Source organism: Danio aesculapii, chromosome 8, assembly GCF_903798145.1.
Source record: "Danio aesculapii chromosome 8, fDanAes4.1, whole genome shotgun sequence".
In the NCBI taxonomy this organism is placed as follows: domain Eukaryota; kingdom Metazoa; phylum Chordata; class Actinopteri; order Cypriniformes; family Danionidae; genus Danio; species Danio aesculapii.
In genome coordinates this window covers 21,577,505-21,594,349 of record NC_079442.1, presented here as the reverse complement: position 1 = coordinate 21,594,349, position 16,845 = coordinate 21,577,505, and the positions used below count along the sequence as shown (strand labels likewise).

Below are 16,845 nucleotides of genomic sequence, written 5' to 3'. Positions count from 1 at the left end.
TCTAAAAGCACTTTTAGTTTCTAATAGCACACATTTAAAATCAAGTCTCAGATGATTTATTTCATTCATTTAAATTTAAACCATTCTTTCTGAGAGCCAGATGTGCTCAATATAAACAGTAATGCTTGCATTGATTTTTTTGAGCATGAGACCAATGATGAAACATTGGAACTAGTAAGCCAAATAGGCATGGGATAATAACCGCTTTTAAGGTTTTAAAACCGGCAAAATTTTCTGCCATACCGTTCCTAAGGTATGTGTAAGATTTTTTATTTATGTCTTTTTTTAAGACAACAGCATAAAAGCAAAAAAGATATCTAAATATGCCATTTTAAAAAGTAAAGAAATCGGTGTTTTTAAAACTAATGAAGACAGCAGAAGTCAATGATTCATTTTAATTATTTAACCTGACATGTTTATTGCTCCAAAATACTTTAAATGTTTTTTTTTATATATATAAAATATATTATGTTCAAAGGGAAAAAATGTTTTGCTTTTATTTAGACACTATAAAAAAAAAGAACATATTTTAGAGCAGTTACCACAATACTGCGAAACCGTGATATTTTTATCCAAGGTTATCATAATCCTATACCGGCCCACGCCTAAACACAAAGGTCCATCACAAGCACAACATGAGTTCTTCTAGTTTATCATGTGTTCATTGAGAACTCAAATGTAAACATATATGGGTACTGAATGTGTACGCAAATGTTTCATGTGCAAGTCCTGCACTTATCCTAAAGTGTTTCGTACTGTAATTTATCATCATTTTGCAATGTGATTTGTTTAAAACATTTATTTACTCTGAATATGTATGCACAATAAAGCAACACATTTTATCAGGAGTTCTCAAACTCGCTCCTGGAGGGCCGGTGTCCTGCAAAGTTTAGTTCCAACCATAATCAGACACATCTGGGCTAGCTAGCCAAGCTCTTACTAGCGGCTGAAAATTATTTAAACACTACAGCATTCATACAACAATTTATTGTTTTTTCCTTTTCAATATATTTATATAACATGCGCAAATAACAAATTTTAATACAAATTTCAGCAAATAAACACCTTTAATGTGTTTATGCCTCTATTAAGATTTTCATGGTGATGTTTACTTTCACAGTCTCATTTATATAAATAAAATGCTTTGCTTACCACCTCCCTTATTCAGCCGCAAATGACTTCTAGGACTTCTAGAGCGAGTTCGGTGCTCAAGTCTGCATCCGCGCATTGGGAAACTCACATCCTCCGTTCTTGCTGTCTTAAGTTTTGTAATTTTGACGATTGATGATGACGTCACACGAGAACACGAGGACGCAAGATCGCTGAAGAACGCATATTGAGAAACAGCCAGGATTTCTAGAAACATCCTTCCAGGTGTGTTGAGGCAAGCTGTAGCTAATATCTGCAGGACACCGGACCTCAGGGACCGAGATTGAGAACCCCTGCACTATATTGTGATAATAACACATATCCCTAGCTTCACCAATTAAAACATAACAGGAAAATTTGATACCGAAAGAACCTTCATGGTGCAACACACTCAATTGCCTACAAAATGCTCTCATGAAAACAAATCCAGATATGATGCAAGCAGATTTACCACTAACAGTTATTTAACTCACTATATGAAAGGTCAAATAAAAAAAAAAGCATCACCAAAGCACCTTAAAAGAATTTGAATTTTAAGCAGTGTAGCATAAAACGGTGAGTAATTCAGTTATGTCAATACCGCATAAAACATCACAACAATAAACCCTTAATGTAATTGTACATTAGACAGTGATGTTCTTAATGGACTTTTATGAGAGGCTAGTTGGAGAGTTTGCTGGTCTGCTTTGACGTAAATGTGATAATGGTTTTATGTGGGCGATGAAGACATCTCTGAAATGAACATCATCGCTCATCTCTCAGTTTAAGTAGCAGGCTTGATAGAAAAGTCTAGAAATGGCGATGAAGAATCAGATGTACTTACTGGGGTGCGACTCTTCTCCAGTAGCGATCAATACCATTCTTGAAATACAGGACAGCCAACCATCTCACGTTGACATCCAGCAAGTGATTATTGAAAATGCTCTGAGAAAGACCAGAGAGAAACAGTGAGAAATGAACCCACAACTCAAAAAACAATCAAACTTTGAAGTGAAGTGCACTGTGAAAAATGCTGGGTTACACACAATCGATTCGGAATTAATGTTAACGTATTGCTTTTTACAAATTTTAAGTGGATTGAACACAAAACAAAGTTGTGCCCCCCAAAAAACTGAAGAATTGTGTCGTTTCAGCTCATTTTAAATTAGTAACAGTTTTAAGAAGTTGTTCCCAAGTCTCGATTAAATTCAAAAGGAGACAGGGTCTTTTCTGTTGCAGCCCCTCGTCTGTGGAATGGTTTGTCTTTATCAGGCATGTGATCAGCAGAGGACAAAAGAGAAGGAAGGCGAGGCCCCGCCCCCCTCCTTTTTTGTTTTATCATTTTAAATGTTTAGCAATTTAATAGTGACCCAATATTAAATAGGTTTATACTTTGTACTTCAATGTCAGAACAAATCCACACACCACCGCTTGATGGCACCACTAATTCACTAAGTTCTCTTGTGTCCACAGAATATAACTTTCCCTGTAATTTAGTCCACTCTTTATTCCAACGTGATAAATAAACTAACAAGTCAGTCAACAGTTGGAACTGTAAAAATATTAAGGGCAGTTAAATTGAACAGCCTAACATCCTTTAACATTTCGCCCTGGAAAAAAAAATCATACAAAGCTAAGAGTTATTCGCTTTCCCTTTCTTTCGGCTTATATAGCCCCAGTTTTAAATAGTTTTAATTAATTATAAATATATTTTTCTAAATTTGTAATAGCATCTAAACTTAAGACACTTTCAGGTGTTTAATTTGAGGTGCTAGGCTGTAGCACTGAATTAATGAAGACATAAGGACAGATGACTTGCTGAGGATAATAACAAATGTGTGTCCTGCAGCTGTATTTATAGTGTACATAGAGTGTACGTGCTCGTGACATGCAAATGTGAGCGTAGTAAAAGTGCACAGCCGCACATTAAGGCGATTTCATAATCTTGCATATTGTCAGCAGCTTTGTCACATTATAGGACAACACAACATCATAGTTATACACACAGTTGCCTAGGTAGATCTACAATTACATCCCTGAAAGCAGGTCGTCTACTTTGACGCTGATGAAGACACCGCCCCCGCCTCAAAAAAATAAATAAATAAAACTTTGGATTTACACAAATTACTGGGATGGCCCCTTTGAACTCGAAAAATACATAAAGCCATAATATTATCCATGGTAATTCATTTTATTTTATCTACATACAGTACAAGTATAGATTTTGTTTGTTGGTTGATTTATAAAAGCACTTTGGTCAACGTTTGGTGTTTTTAAATGTGCTGTATAAATGAAGCAAACAAACAAAGTAGTTTGAACAGACAGCAAACGTCAGTGAAATGTTTTAATTGATGTGCTTTATTTTGTAAATGGTATAAAAATATGCAAGATAAATCAATATATATATAATTGTGAACACATGCAGAATTCCTGTTGGTTTTGGAAGATACATTTGAAACTAAAACCTTTTTAAAGTGATAGCTCAACCAAAAATGAAAATTCTACCATTATTTACACACCCAAGACTTGTTCCAAACCAGTTTGAATTTTATTGTTTTGTTGGACATGCAAAAAAAAAAAGGTAACCTGACTTCCATAGAAGAAAAAACAACCAATATTGAAGTCAATATCTTCCTTTGTGTTCAACAGAACAAAAAAAAAGCTCAAACTGGTTTAGAGCAAATAAAAAGTAAATGTCTGAATTTTTCTTTTTAATCACTTTAAGGAGGGCAATAATTAAATGGATAACTTAAAGTTAACAACCAAACTTAATGTCCTCTAAATTGAAATGTCAACGAAGAAACACTTCAAAAATTAACATTTTCTTTATTAAATAATTTTTAAATTATATAACAAAAATAATTTATGGTTTGAGTTAATCTGCTCTCAAAGACTAAAATACATAATAACTTCACTAATTTCCCTCTAATTACACAGCAAAATACGTGCTTTTTATTAATTGAATTCTGTGTGTCTTGTTTTTCAGAGCAATTTTCAAAGGATTTAAAAACCAAGATGCAGTTAATAGAGAAGGAAAACAATAGCACATGAAGTGTTGTTTTCTGTTTAAAGGAATAAAAAATAAACAATAATTTTAAGACCAGATTAAAACAAAAACAAAAAAATTCTCTGTAAAAGCATCAATTAATTGAAAAGCACAAACTCTTTAGTAAACAATATTTGATTTCTTCCTTTTGTATCTTAAATTCATTTTAATTTAATTATGTATTTGTTTTGGACAACAGACATCTGGAGGAGAATAATTATTTTGTTTGGTGTAGTGGATTTAACATGTAATATGATGAATTATAATAATGAATTATAATAATGATTTGAAATTTTGCAGACCTGCACAAACCCTGGTAATAAATATCCTCTTGACCACCGCTTTGGCCAATTGTGTAAGGTGATTAAATGTATTTATTTTTCCTCATTTTTAGGTTTATTTTTATATTAATTTCAAGAAGTCTGTATGAAAAGCAGACAAGTAGTGGGAGACAAGATGTAAAAGTAACACAAGCCAGTGCTAAGTAAAATAATAAAGTCGCCCGAAGTCCAATCACACTCAGAGTCTATTGGTTCAGACATCTTTTTTCGATGTCCTAATAAATAAAAATCTTTTTTTTTTTTTTGGATTTCATCTAGTGGTGCAGAAACTACACACTTCAACATGACAAGGTAAAAAAAAATTGGATTTATGCGTTTCCTGAGGTGAGGCAAAGCAAGAAAGTTAGGTTAGCGAGACTAAAGACCAACGCTGAATAATTAAAGGCTATTCCACGGTGGAGTGAGTTTCGGGGTTTAATCCAGCACGCCATGTTCGGAATAAGAGCTCTGGGAGAAAGAAGCAGGCCACAAAAAGCTAATGCTCATTGATAAATATGTAGTAGCAGCTGCGTTCGAGAGGGAGCCGCTCGGACTGGCTCTGACGTAACGGCCACCAAACCCAAAAGCTCCTCAGAGACCAGACTCATTCCACTCCAATGGATAAGTCCATACAGAGACCTATTTCCTACACTAGATGACCAGCAGCACAGAGTAATACATTACAGAAGATCGCGGTTAGGAAAAAGCCTCTTTAGCATGCAAAGAATAAAAAATAAACAAAAAACAAGGTACATTATTTAGTTCTGGCTTGGGTGATTTGACAAATCGCATATCACAATACAAGTCATCTCATATCCTGATAATGATATACAGATGAATACAAATGAAACTAGATGTTTTTTATATATTTTTTCCAAGCCCTAACATTGATAAAATGTTTCACATTTTTTATAATAATAATACTATTTTAATATTTTTACAAGATACTAGTAAAGGTTGATTAGGTTATTCAAGTCACTAGACATTAGTGATTTGTTCTGTGGACAATTAAAAAAAAAAATTCTAGGGGTGTAAAGGATCACAACCCAGAGCACACGTGACACGCAGATTAATACATTTTTTTACTGGTAGATTAATCCTGAATTTGTAACAATCACAGAGAGATCACCTCTAGGCTTTCCTGTAAAATATAATGATGACAGAAAAAGTTGTGGTAGGTTATTTGGGATGTGGTGGGTTTCATTAAAGGTATTTTCTGTCACTGCTTGTTTAGCCTGCATTAATGCATTCAGTGTAAGCTGCACAATTAACCATTAAAAGATCGGGATCTCAACAACCACGCAACAAATTATAAATGATGGTGATTTGCACGTTTATTAATCCTTCGAATCGCTGCATTCAAATCTGTGTTTGAAAAACGCAAAAATCCAGAAAGAGATTGAGTCTTTAGTCTTTTGATTTAGTTATGAAGTTACAAACAGTCAAATAACACAGAAGTACTGGGATAACAGTTTATAGTTTAGATATTACCACTGATGTTTATGGTAAAGATTAAAATCGCCGTCATATTCATTTAACGACGCTCAAAATGAAAGTTGTAGGCAGCAATTACATTATTTAAACAATTGTTGGTAACAACCAGCCATCAAAAATATGCCACTGAATAAATCTTTAAAAAAAATGACACATCTGGCATTAGAACATGAAGTTTTATGAGTAAATAACTGAATTATTTTTTGAAAATGAGACTAAAACTAAAAATGTTTGTACAAATTATATAGTTAAATGTATAAATTTAGCGTTATCTGCAACAGTAGAAGTAACAGTGAATTTTTCACAGGACTAAATATTTTACAATTTATTTTAATTCAGCCGATTATTTCTTCAATTGATTTTTAATAGAATTGTAGGTTCAAAGTTTGTAATAAATGAAAAGTAAATAACATGCGTCTCCCCTTTTTGGCTGATCCGAAAAATGGTCCAATCCTTGACTAAAAAGCCATAATGTGAACCAAAACATGAGATACACCACTAACAATTTCTTAAGGAGGCTAATATTATTGACTATTTGTTTTCTGTAATATTTAAAAACTGCTTTTATTGCAGCCAAACTAAAGATATAATTTTTTGTTTAAAATATAAATAAATTATAAAAAAGGTTAAAAAAATAGTACAGGAAATACTGTGAAAATGGCCTTGCTCCATTAAACATTACATAGGAAGGAACAAAAAATTTGCCTTACACCACAATAGAGTAGGCTAGCATTTCTGTAAATTCAATCAATTGACCACATGGACAGGTCAGTTTCTTTTTTACACTTTAATGTATATAATCAGAATTGTAATCATATTTGTCAACTTATTTAGTACATCAGGGCAAATATTAAATTAAAAATGTCGACATCTAAAATAAATATTAATAATAAAAAAATGAATGATTATGAAAAAACGAATGATTAAAGGTCCAACTTACAAATAAAAGGACATCAATTAATAAAATATAACAAAATATATAAACATTGTACTTTCAAGGTTATCGTAATGCTGTTTTTCGTGTTTTTGGCTGCATATGAAGTGTAATATTGCGCTCAATATCAAAAGTATTGCCATAAACAATGTATTCTGTGACGCACAAAACGAACGATAGTGCATAAAATGAAACGATAGACTTTTTATTTGGTCCATAAAATATATATAGTCATATTGCAGAGTCCTGCTTAGTTCTATGACGCAAGCGACTGCTTATTGCTTTCAAAATGTGACCGGTGAACATCATATCATTAGACAGCTGACAAGTAAACATGACTCTGAAAAATCCACTCGCCGCCTCCGCGTAATTCACCTCAAGGTCAGCGCAAGCACCATTTGGGTAGACAAACAAGCTAAACGCGAGTCCATACAAATCAGCCTGATTTCTTTGGGTGACAGAGCGAGTGACAGCAGGTTGGCTCGAATACAAACAGATAAGAGAGGCTTGATAGGACGTGACAGACATTCTTATAGCGGCGCGCTTGGAAATTGACGCCCGCAGAAACCGTCCAAGGGAAAACTCTGCTGATACGTAGGATTGTGTTCCATTCCTTCGCAATCCCATTTCATGCTAAACCTCAATCACGAAGGAGTCTGAGCCAAGTTTGAGGGCTTAAAGGATTTGAGAGGACATCTACACCAACATAACCATTGCTGTATGACAACACGGTGCCGTTGAGCCGCCCTCGGGGGACGTAGCGGCCAGGCTTGAGGGTACCCAGACACCTCATTCTCTGAAAGAGTGAGAGAAGATTCAGTCATACACGACCACGAGAGCACAAACTGGCATTGCTGCAAATGTGGATGATTTTTATTCTTTTGTAAAATAGGGACGTGAAATGTATGAAGTTGCCCTGAGGCGAGAGAGTTTTTTTAGAGTGTGATAAACTGTGACCACTACTTTATAATCCTAATCAAAAGAAATGAGAAGCGTCTGATGATTGTTAATTATTCTTTCTTTTGAACCTTCCAGCACAACTAATAAGTCAAATATCCACTGTTTACTTGGATGTTTCCTCTAATACCTTCTGAATCATATATCCTAATAATTTCTCTTTTGTTCTGGTTGACCTGTTTTCATAAGACTTGTCTCCTTCCATTCTTTTTAGGCTATTAAAAAAATAAATGCAAAAAATTATAATAGAAATTCACAGTACTGTAAGTGATAGTAATGTTGTACAGAGTAAAAACCCTCTTGACTTTCTCATCCAAATCTGCTTCTGGTTGAGTTTCTGTCTGTGTAACAAAGTTGGGTAAATGGTAGTACTTCAAAACATTGGTGTATGACAAAATAAAAATGTACAAAATACAGTCATTTCATTTCAAGTGAAATTTCTTTTACTGTATTTATTTTTTACAGATTTGATTTTTTACGGTGCATCATTACCTTAAAAAATGCCATTGTAATGTTTGTAATGTAATGTATTTTTATTTAATGCCATGTCAGCAATTGGCAAGAACTTGTCTAAATAAATATACAATAAAAAATAAATAAATAAATTAAAAAAAAATCAACAAACAAATTAATACATAAATATTTTTTTTGCGCTAATACATAATAAAACTGCAAAAAGTTTTCCTTGCATCACTTTGCTAAAAATGTCCTTAAGAGAATTCATTTCATAAAAAAATCCTTGAATCATTAAAAAGCAGGACAGTCCAGTAAAATGTGTTTTACGGTAAGGGGAATTGTGCAGTACAAAACTGAACCTTGTAATGTTTAAAGCCAAATATCTTCTCTAGTTACAGGCCCTTCTAATTATGCACAGATTCGAATTTTCTATGCAACTTTGGTTTTTCCACATGCAATTTGGCAGAATATGATGTTCCATTTCTTCAAACACACAAAAAAAAAACCCTAGAGAGAGTTTTGAGATTATTGCCATATCAGCTTCCCTGGTAAATTTTATGGCAAAAACAGATCAAATTTACAAACATTTTATAAAGAACACTTTTCAATAATGAAAATGTTCATCACAATAAAAAGACATCAGCAACAATAAATAATACAGAAGATAAAGAAGACTTCTCTACTGATCTACCTATCTATCATTTTTTGAAGTATTCACATTAGGGTCTCACAATACATTGTTTTTGCATTAACATCACAATGTGTGTATCCGCATGCACATTGCAAAGATATGCAACGTTGAGTCAGAATTATAGTTGAGCAGGAGCTACAGAACTGTATTTAATGACTGTGAAAAATTATTGTTTTTGTCTTGTTTCCAGTCCAAATTGTCTACATTTTAAAGCAAATACAAGATTAAAAACATTTCACTTACCCCACCGGTTTTGCTTATTTTAAGGGGAATAAAAAAAAAAATCTAAATTTTGACTGATTTCGGTAACCCTTTAGTTTAGGTCACAATTCACAATATTGGCTACTGGCTTATTACCCGCCCATTAAGATATTAACTGTTCAATAGTGGTTATAAAGTATGATCTCATTCTGGATCCCTAATCCTATCCAAAACCTAAACCCAATTTTTACCTTACTAATTCTTAATAAACAGCTTATTAGTAGTTTAAGCTAGCAGTGTTAGATAATGGTTTGTTAATACTGTGAATTGTGACCTAAAGTGTTGCCCTTATTTCTTCTAACAGTGAAAACAAAACAACAATCTTTTTGATATTTGGTCTAGAAAAGAGACAAACCAACATAAGAAAAGCATTCTTTGCATTGTGATTATTCAGTTTCTGTACTTGACTCCCCAAAAAACCTTAAAATATTGTTTTTCAAACCATCTTGTGAAACTGAATTCATATCGCAATATTTATCAGAGAAATAAAATCTCACAATATCAGTTTTTTCTAATATCATACAGCCCTAATTCACATTTAAAATATATTCTCTCATAACATTAAAAATATGGCATTGCAAAGGTTCGTGCTTGAGATTTAGGTTGCCATTGCAATATTGACATTTTATAGCACAAATTGTTAGCTTAAAATAAAAACTAAAAACATGTTTCTGCAGTCAATCACGTATTGCACAGTGTTTAATAATACCTCATGGATTGGTTTTTTTTTTTAGTTAGTCATTATCTTATGCATTTAGTTAGCAAGCATATCTTATGATTTGTATCCTAATCTCGATAGTGAGCCCTCTTTTTAAAAGCCTATTAAAACATTGAGTGTAAAATTGCCAATTAAATCAATTTCTGCAAATAAAATAACCAAAGCAGCATCTGTCATATTATAAAGATTAACAGTGACAGTCAACAAATAGCTTATAATTACATATCACTTATACAAACCCTGAATGATCAGGAATGACAGCAAGAGGATCACGATGACAAGAAATTGGTCACTGAATTCTGCTGCAAAAAACCTGACGAGAGCAGCCCTACAGGAATATAGAGGTGGAAATCTTCTGGTACCTTACAGTTTAATTTAAATCATTTCTGCGGGTCGCACTTCGCTTAATTTTTGATTCAATATACGTTTTGTTTTTTTTGTTTTAATTCCAGTTTGTTTAGTATCACTTTTTCTATTTGCCTGTAACAGATTTTGAACAAAAACATGCAGTTTAATAAATATTTTTAAAGTAATTTTAGCAAAGCTTACAACCAAATTCCATTGTCACATAAATAAAAGTCTTCTATAAATAAGCAAAGCAGCCTTGAGACAATTCTAGTAAAAACTAGTTTGTCCAAAAATAAAAAAAACCCCAATAAAATAAATTATTTTGCAAAGAAAAATATCACTAAAGCTGTAAATAAATACATATTTTTCCTTCCCTATCAGCAAATTTAAATTAATGTCAAATTAGCAGGCACATGCATTCCGCTGCTCGCGGCGGCCCGGGTTCGATTCCCGCCTCGTGGTCCTGTGCCGATTCTTCCCCTCTCTCTGCTCCCCACACTTTCCTGTCAATACTCTCTACTGTCCAATCCATTAAAGGTGGACGACATCACTCGTTTCTTGTAACAGGGTAAGTAACAGAGATATTACACTAATGATCCATACAAATCATTTTTTCATAATTATTACTTGGGTTAATGGACTTTAACATTGCCAAAATCATTGTTTTTAAGTTGTAAAATGATGCATATTGCAGATAAATAGAATAACATTTACCTCACGAAGCCATATCTGTAAACCTGTGAGCTAGAGAAAAGGTAGGGTTGTACAACTGATTAACCCTTTGACTGCCCCTCTACCAAACGGTTGATCATGTTTTAAATAATGACTGTTAAAGTCTTTTAAAGAATGACTGTTTTAAACATTGACTTACACTACAACAGCATTGAGGGTTTACAAAAAAAAAAAATAATAATAATCAAACAAACATCCTGTTGCACTATTACACTTGGTTTTGGTTTTATTGTAAAAAATAAAAATAAAAAAAACAAGAAATCATGTTAAATGAGAATCTGAAATATTTTATGGCATACTTAAAAATGATTAGAATTCAGAAAAGTGATTTAGAATTCAAAAATGTTGTATTTTGAATATTCTTTTAAATAAATTACACTTCATCTTTTTAGATTTTTCATAGTATATGTATTAATTCTGGTACTTTTACCATAAACCGACATTTCAGCCATTTGGCAGAGGTTAATGTATTAGAAATGATTGGATGTGTTGAAAGAAAATGCATTGAGGGTGTTACCTATAGCGACATTAGGAGTCAAGAAATGCAATACAAACTTTTTTTTGGTGGGGTAGTTAAAGGGTTAAGAAAGAAATATGATTTCAATTTATATATACTTTATACTTCAGTGTAGTCCCTGCATCCGGTTCACGCGTTATTGGTCACTTACACAATGTAAAAAATATTGCTGCCTTAAATTTTTTTGTCGAATAAAATTAACTTTTCTAGTCATCTCGACTTACATCAGTTAAACTGACTAAAAATATTCAGTAAATTGTTTATAACTTTAAAAAGTTAGTTGAAACCTAATTAACTTATTAAAATAAAATAAAAAACCACATTAAAAATATTTTGTGTTATATATATATATATGTGTGAAAAAATATATATGTGTGACGATTGTCACAGTGCATAGAATAACAAAAAATAATAATAATTCTGGCCAAAATGAAAACTAAAAAAATTAAAAATAAATCTCCATTCCCATGGAGATAAATTGTAATTCACCTTTAATGCAGCCCTACACTAAAGAGAGAAAAACACTCATCATATCTAGATCATATAGTTACAGTATTTTTACAGAATTTGTCATCTTGATTATTTAAAATATGTTTGAATAAATCAATCACAAAAACTTTTATAACATCTTACAGCAAGATTTTATTCCCTTGTTTGCTTATTTCTTTTTCATCTGGTTTATTTAAAACTTTCACTTAGGAACAAAAGAAGTCTCTGAATTTGATACAGAATTGACCATTTTAATTATGCAAAAAAAAGTACTATGGTAATTTTAGGCCATAACACCCAGCATTGATTTATTGGTATTGAATCACCGTTCTGCTCCTCCTGCCAATGAAATCTCAAGCTCAAACCAAAACATATTACCATGCCCAGGGACGACAGCATGGTCTCAACCGTAAACACAACAAAATGACTTAAATGTCCTTCCCATCTGCCTTCATTCAGCATCTGAAAAGTGGCCACATTTTAAATATAAATGAAAAATGTTCCTATAAAAAGATAAAAACAACAAGATGGGCCATGACATGTAACAGAATTATACATTCTATAATCAGAAGCATTTAACCTCTGCACAGCTCAAAGGTTATTACTAATTCATCCGTAACCAGTATGGAGTGTAAAATATTCATTTCACATCTCAAATAAATTAGCCCATGTGCCAGTGCGACGAGAAAAAAAGGAAAAAAAAAAAAAAAATGTTTATTATTATTAAAATGATTTGAATTTAGTATGCGGAATCAATGCCCTGCTGGACCACTTAGACCAGTATTGTTTGGTTGGTCATTATTGGCAACCTTCAAAGTCCCTTAAGAACTGCTGCAAATGTCTTATTTTGTAATAAAAGTGCTCATAAATGAAACAGTGGCACGGCATGAATTGCAAAATGAGTGATGGCAGCTAATGGCCATCTGGTGAGGATGTCGGCCCCACAGCTCAGGTGCATCAGCCCTCGCTGCAGAGCACAGCTTCCAACAAAATCTGCCTCAATGTCACAGCCCAGCAGACGCCACAACAGACACTGCTACTGCGCAGTAGACTTTTAGCTGCGTTTACAGCATTGTATCCAATATTCAACTCACAATTTTAAAAGTAAACATCTTTAAAAATCAATTTTTGAGTGTTGAATGCTGAAAAAACAACCTCTCTTTTTTACTTTGGGAACAGTACAATATTGTTTATTTTCTGCTGTTTATTGTGTATTTATTTATCAGCAACTAATTACTATTCTATTGACCTTATCCTTCAATGTTGTAGTGCACTCATATTTTGTAATTGTTTTAAAACTTCCGATTCAGCTGCCTATGTGAGAAATGACTAGGACTAATAAACAACAGAAAACAGTCAAACTGCTTGCTCTACAAACAAGTGTGTCCATGACTATACAGACAATGCAGAATCATATAATAAGAAAATATCAGTTTGCAACATCAAGCAGTGTAACTTTTTGAAATTGTATTAGACAGTGTAAGATGTTTTAAAAATGAATTGAAGTGAATGAGACCGGAAGCCTCGAGCCAAAAAGATTCGAATGGCTGCGCCCGCTCTTACGCTAAAAAATAAGGTGAATAGCAAGATCAATATAGATAAAATCATATTACATAATAACAACTTCAAATATCAATAATACATGATATAAAACAAATATGTCAATTTAAATAAACAAACAGAAATTAAATAAAAACATCAGATCTGATTTTTTAGTAAACATTTTTATAAATAACTTAAAATTCATCCTGGGAATAAGAAGAGTAAGAGTAAAACTGTATTAAACAAGCCATTCTTAATTTTATATTTCTTCTATTATTTTACGGTGATTGAAAATTCTACTGGTGTGGCATGATGGCTCAGTGGTTAGCACAGCGAGAAGGTCGTTAGTTCGAGTTGAGGCGGGGCAAGGAGGCGTTTCTGAGTGAAGTTTGCACGTTCTCCTGGTGTACAAGTGGGTTTCCTCCGAGTGCTCCGGTTTCCCCGCAAAGTCCAAAGACATGCACTATAGGTGAATTAAATAAACTAATTGGCCGTAGTGTATGAGTGTGTGTGAATGCGTGTGAATAACTGTATATGCCTGTGTAAAACATAGCGTGAATAGTTGGCAGTTTATTCCACTGTGGTGACCTCTGGAATAGAGGCTAAACCAAAGAAAAATAAATGAATGAAAATTCTACTGTTTTGAATATTTTTTGTTATTATTACAATATATTATTATTTTTTATTATTACTACATTTTGATAATTGGTGTACAATATTTATGATTAAAAATATTGCAAATTTTCATTATGTTTTTTAATGGAATCTCCCAATCGTAGAGTATGTTACTCAATAACTTGCTTTACTCAATAACTGACTTTAATGTGACTTAAAATACAGTGGTCCCTTGTTATTCGCGGTAGTTTCGTTTTAAAAATAACCAACAATAGGCCAAATCCACGTCAGTAAGTAGTCAGCTTTATTTTTTACAACTATTATAGATAAAGACTGTATTAACCCCTCACTACACACTTTACACACTTCTCTCAGACAGGATTTAGCATTTTCACACTTTTCTCTCTCGTTCAAACACTCTCAAAGTTCAAACCTTCATAGGAAAATACGTCCAGTATTATAAAATGAAAACCAAAGATCAAAACCATTTGATCTTCATTTATTTATTCCATAATGGCGCCCTACAGCCACGTAACTTCTACCTTCCTTTAGCATGTTTAGAAGTTAAACTTTTTGTGAGATGGTTAGCATCTACCTCTGCCTTTTGGGTGCTACCGCAGGTGCCCTTGATGGTGCAGAATGATTTGTCGACAGTGTGGGGAAAAAAAAAAAAAAAACTTGCAAACATACAGTACAGCACTTCAGAGTCACTCTGCTAATGATCAAAGATTAATATCAATTTGGCAAGCTGAACACATTCTGTACTGTACAGGAGACATGGCACAGAGAAGATTGATTGACAATGGTCTACAGTCAGTCAGGACGTAGAACTCAATGTGCTAATCAGAATGCAGAAAACAGCGCGCTGTAGATAAAGCATGTCAAATTGCACGAAAAAAATCAGCAAAACTGTGGGACGTCAAAAGTGAACCATGTTATAGCAAGGGACCACTGCATATACTGAGGTGGTTTTTTTTAAGTTCAACAAACAAGAAGTTGGTATTAAGTGAGCTAAACTTTAGACACAATATTCACCAGCAAAAGCAGTTTCAAAAACAAATCACACACACACACACACACACACACACACACTTATAAGTATAATAGATGCATAACAATAAGGTCTGCTGCAGAAATAAAAGTTTCTGCCTTTCACTGCTTTTTATTTAAACTTGAAGTTTTTAGTAAGTCCACAAGGGTTTTTGCGCTGACTCAAATCCAGCCCCTGCGCTTTTAATAAAGTTCAAAAGTTACAACATAATGACCGCATTACTGTTCTGTTCTCAGTGGAAAAGTCCAGCAGGGTTGAAACTGAAGATGGATGAAATGGATCGGACTTTATTGTAATGGTGGTCTGTTCTAAAGCCAAGACCATTATTCAATCTCTCAGAGGGAAAAGTCATTGTTATGCAGGCTCTTATGGTGTCTAGCTCTGGAAGTAAGCGATATGACCAAAATCAATTAATTTAGACATGCATATAATGATTTCAATATTTTTCCAGCCAATTTTTGGATGCGAACCAACAGGTAAGGTTTTTCAAAAGAAACAAAATGGCAAGTCTGGCATAAGCACAAAAACATCTCCACATCATGTACTTAATAAAAGACTGAAAGCATGAGCGTAAAGAGTAAAAGGCTAAACACAATTCATTCTAAAAATGGCATTTAAATTTGATATTCACAGACATGCAACAGTTCAGTCAAATTTTACAATAATGTGCCAAATTTGCTCCCTTTGCTGATGTAATATTATTGAACTCAAATAACCACGTGTTACAATCGAGGTATGCAGAAGAGCATCTCTGAATGCACAACATGTCCAACCTTGAAGCGGATAGGCTACAGCAGAAGACCACACCACGTGCCACTCCCGTCAGCTAAGAACAGGAAACTGAAGCTACAATTCTGTGTGACGCTATCATGTCAATATGGACCAAAATCTCTGGGGAATATTTCCAGTATCTTGTTGAATCTATGCCACGAAGGATTAAGACAGTTCTGAAGGCAAAAGTGGCACTAGTAAGGTGTACCCAATAAAGTGGCCGGTGAGTGTACAACCATTTGAATTCAAAGAGGCTTATTTAACAAAGGTGTATGCATTTCAATAAAGCCGCTGTGTTCGCAATAGTTTGTGGCCAATCACGATATAAGAGTGGCTGACAGCAGTATTAGTAACCTAGTCAATACCCTGGTTTCCATCCTAATGTGAAGGAAATCTCTTCAAAGGATGCAAAAAAAAAAGGATTTTATAAATATTATACGAGTGGCTGACTGTAGTGTTGGTAAACTAATAATCAAAAGTAAATAGCCTAGTGGTTAAGTGTGCTGAAACATAGCACTAAAGTGCTAACGTCGACCCGCGATCGATTCCAGGCTTGAGGTCCTTTGCCAATCTTTCTACTCTCTATCTGCTCCCAATGCTTTCTTGTCTGTAAACTCCACTGCCCTGTTATAATTAAGGTGAAAACCTCCTAAAAAATATATATATATATATAAAATAATTTAAAAAATTTAAAAAACAAGCATTATGGAGTCATGTGGGTATAACGTTGGCTACTTCAGTGTGTATTCAGCAAATTTCCAAACCCCATAATTTG

At 33.4% G+C, this 16,845-nt stretch overlaps 1 protein-coding gene across 1 annotated transcript in view; it reads right to left on the bottom strand.

The window, feature by feature from the left end:
* The window catches only part of ipo11 (importin 11), a 311,095-nt gene that overhangs the window by 283,247 nt on the left and 11,003 nt on the right, over positions 1-16,845 (bottom strand). Inside the window, exon 3 of the mRNA XM_056464319.1 lies at positions 1,973-2,073. Coding sequence (XP_056320294.1) covers positions 1,973-2,073 — 101 coding nt within the window. The remainder of the gene's footprint in view (positions 1-1,972; positions 2,074-16,845) is intronic.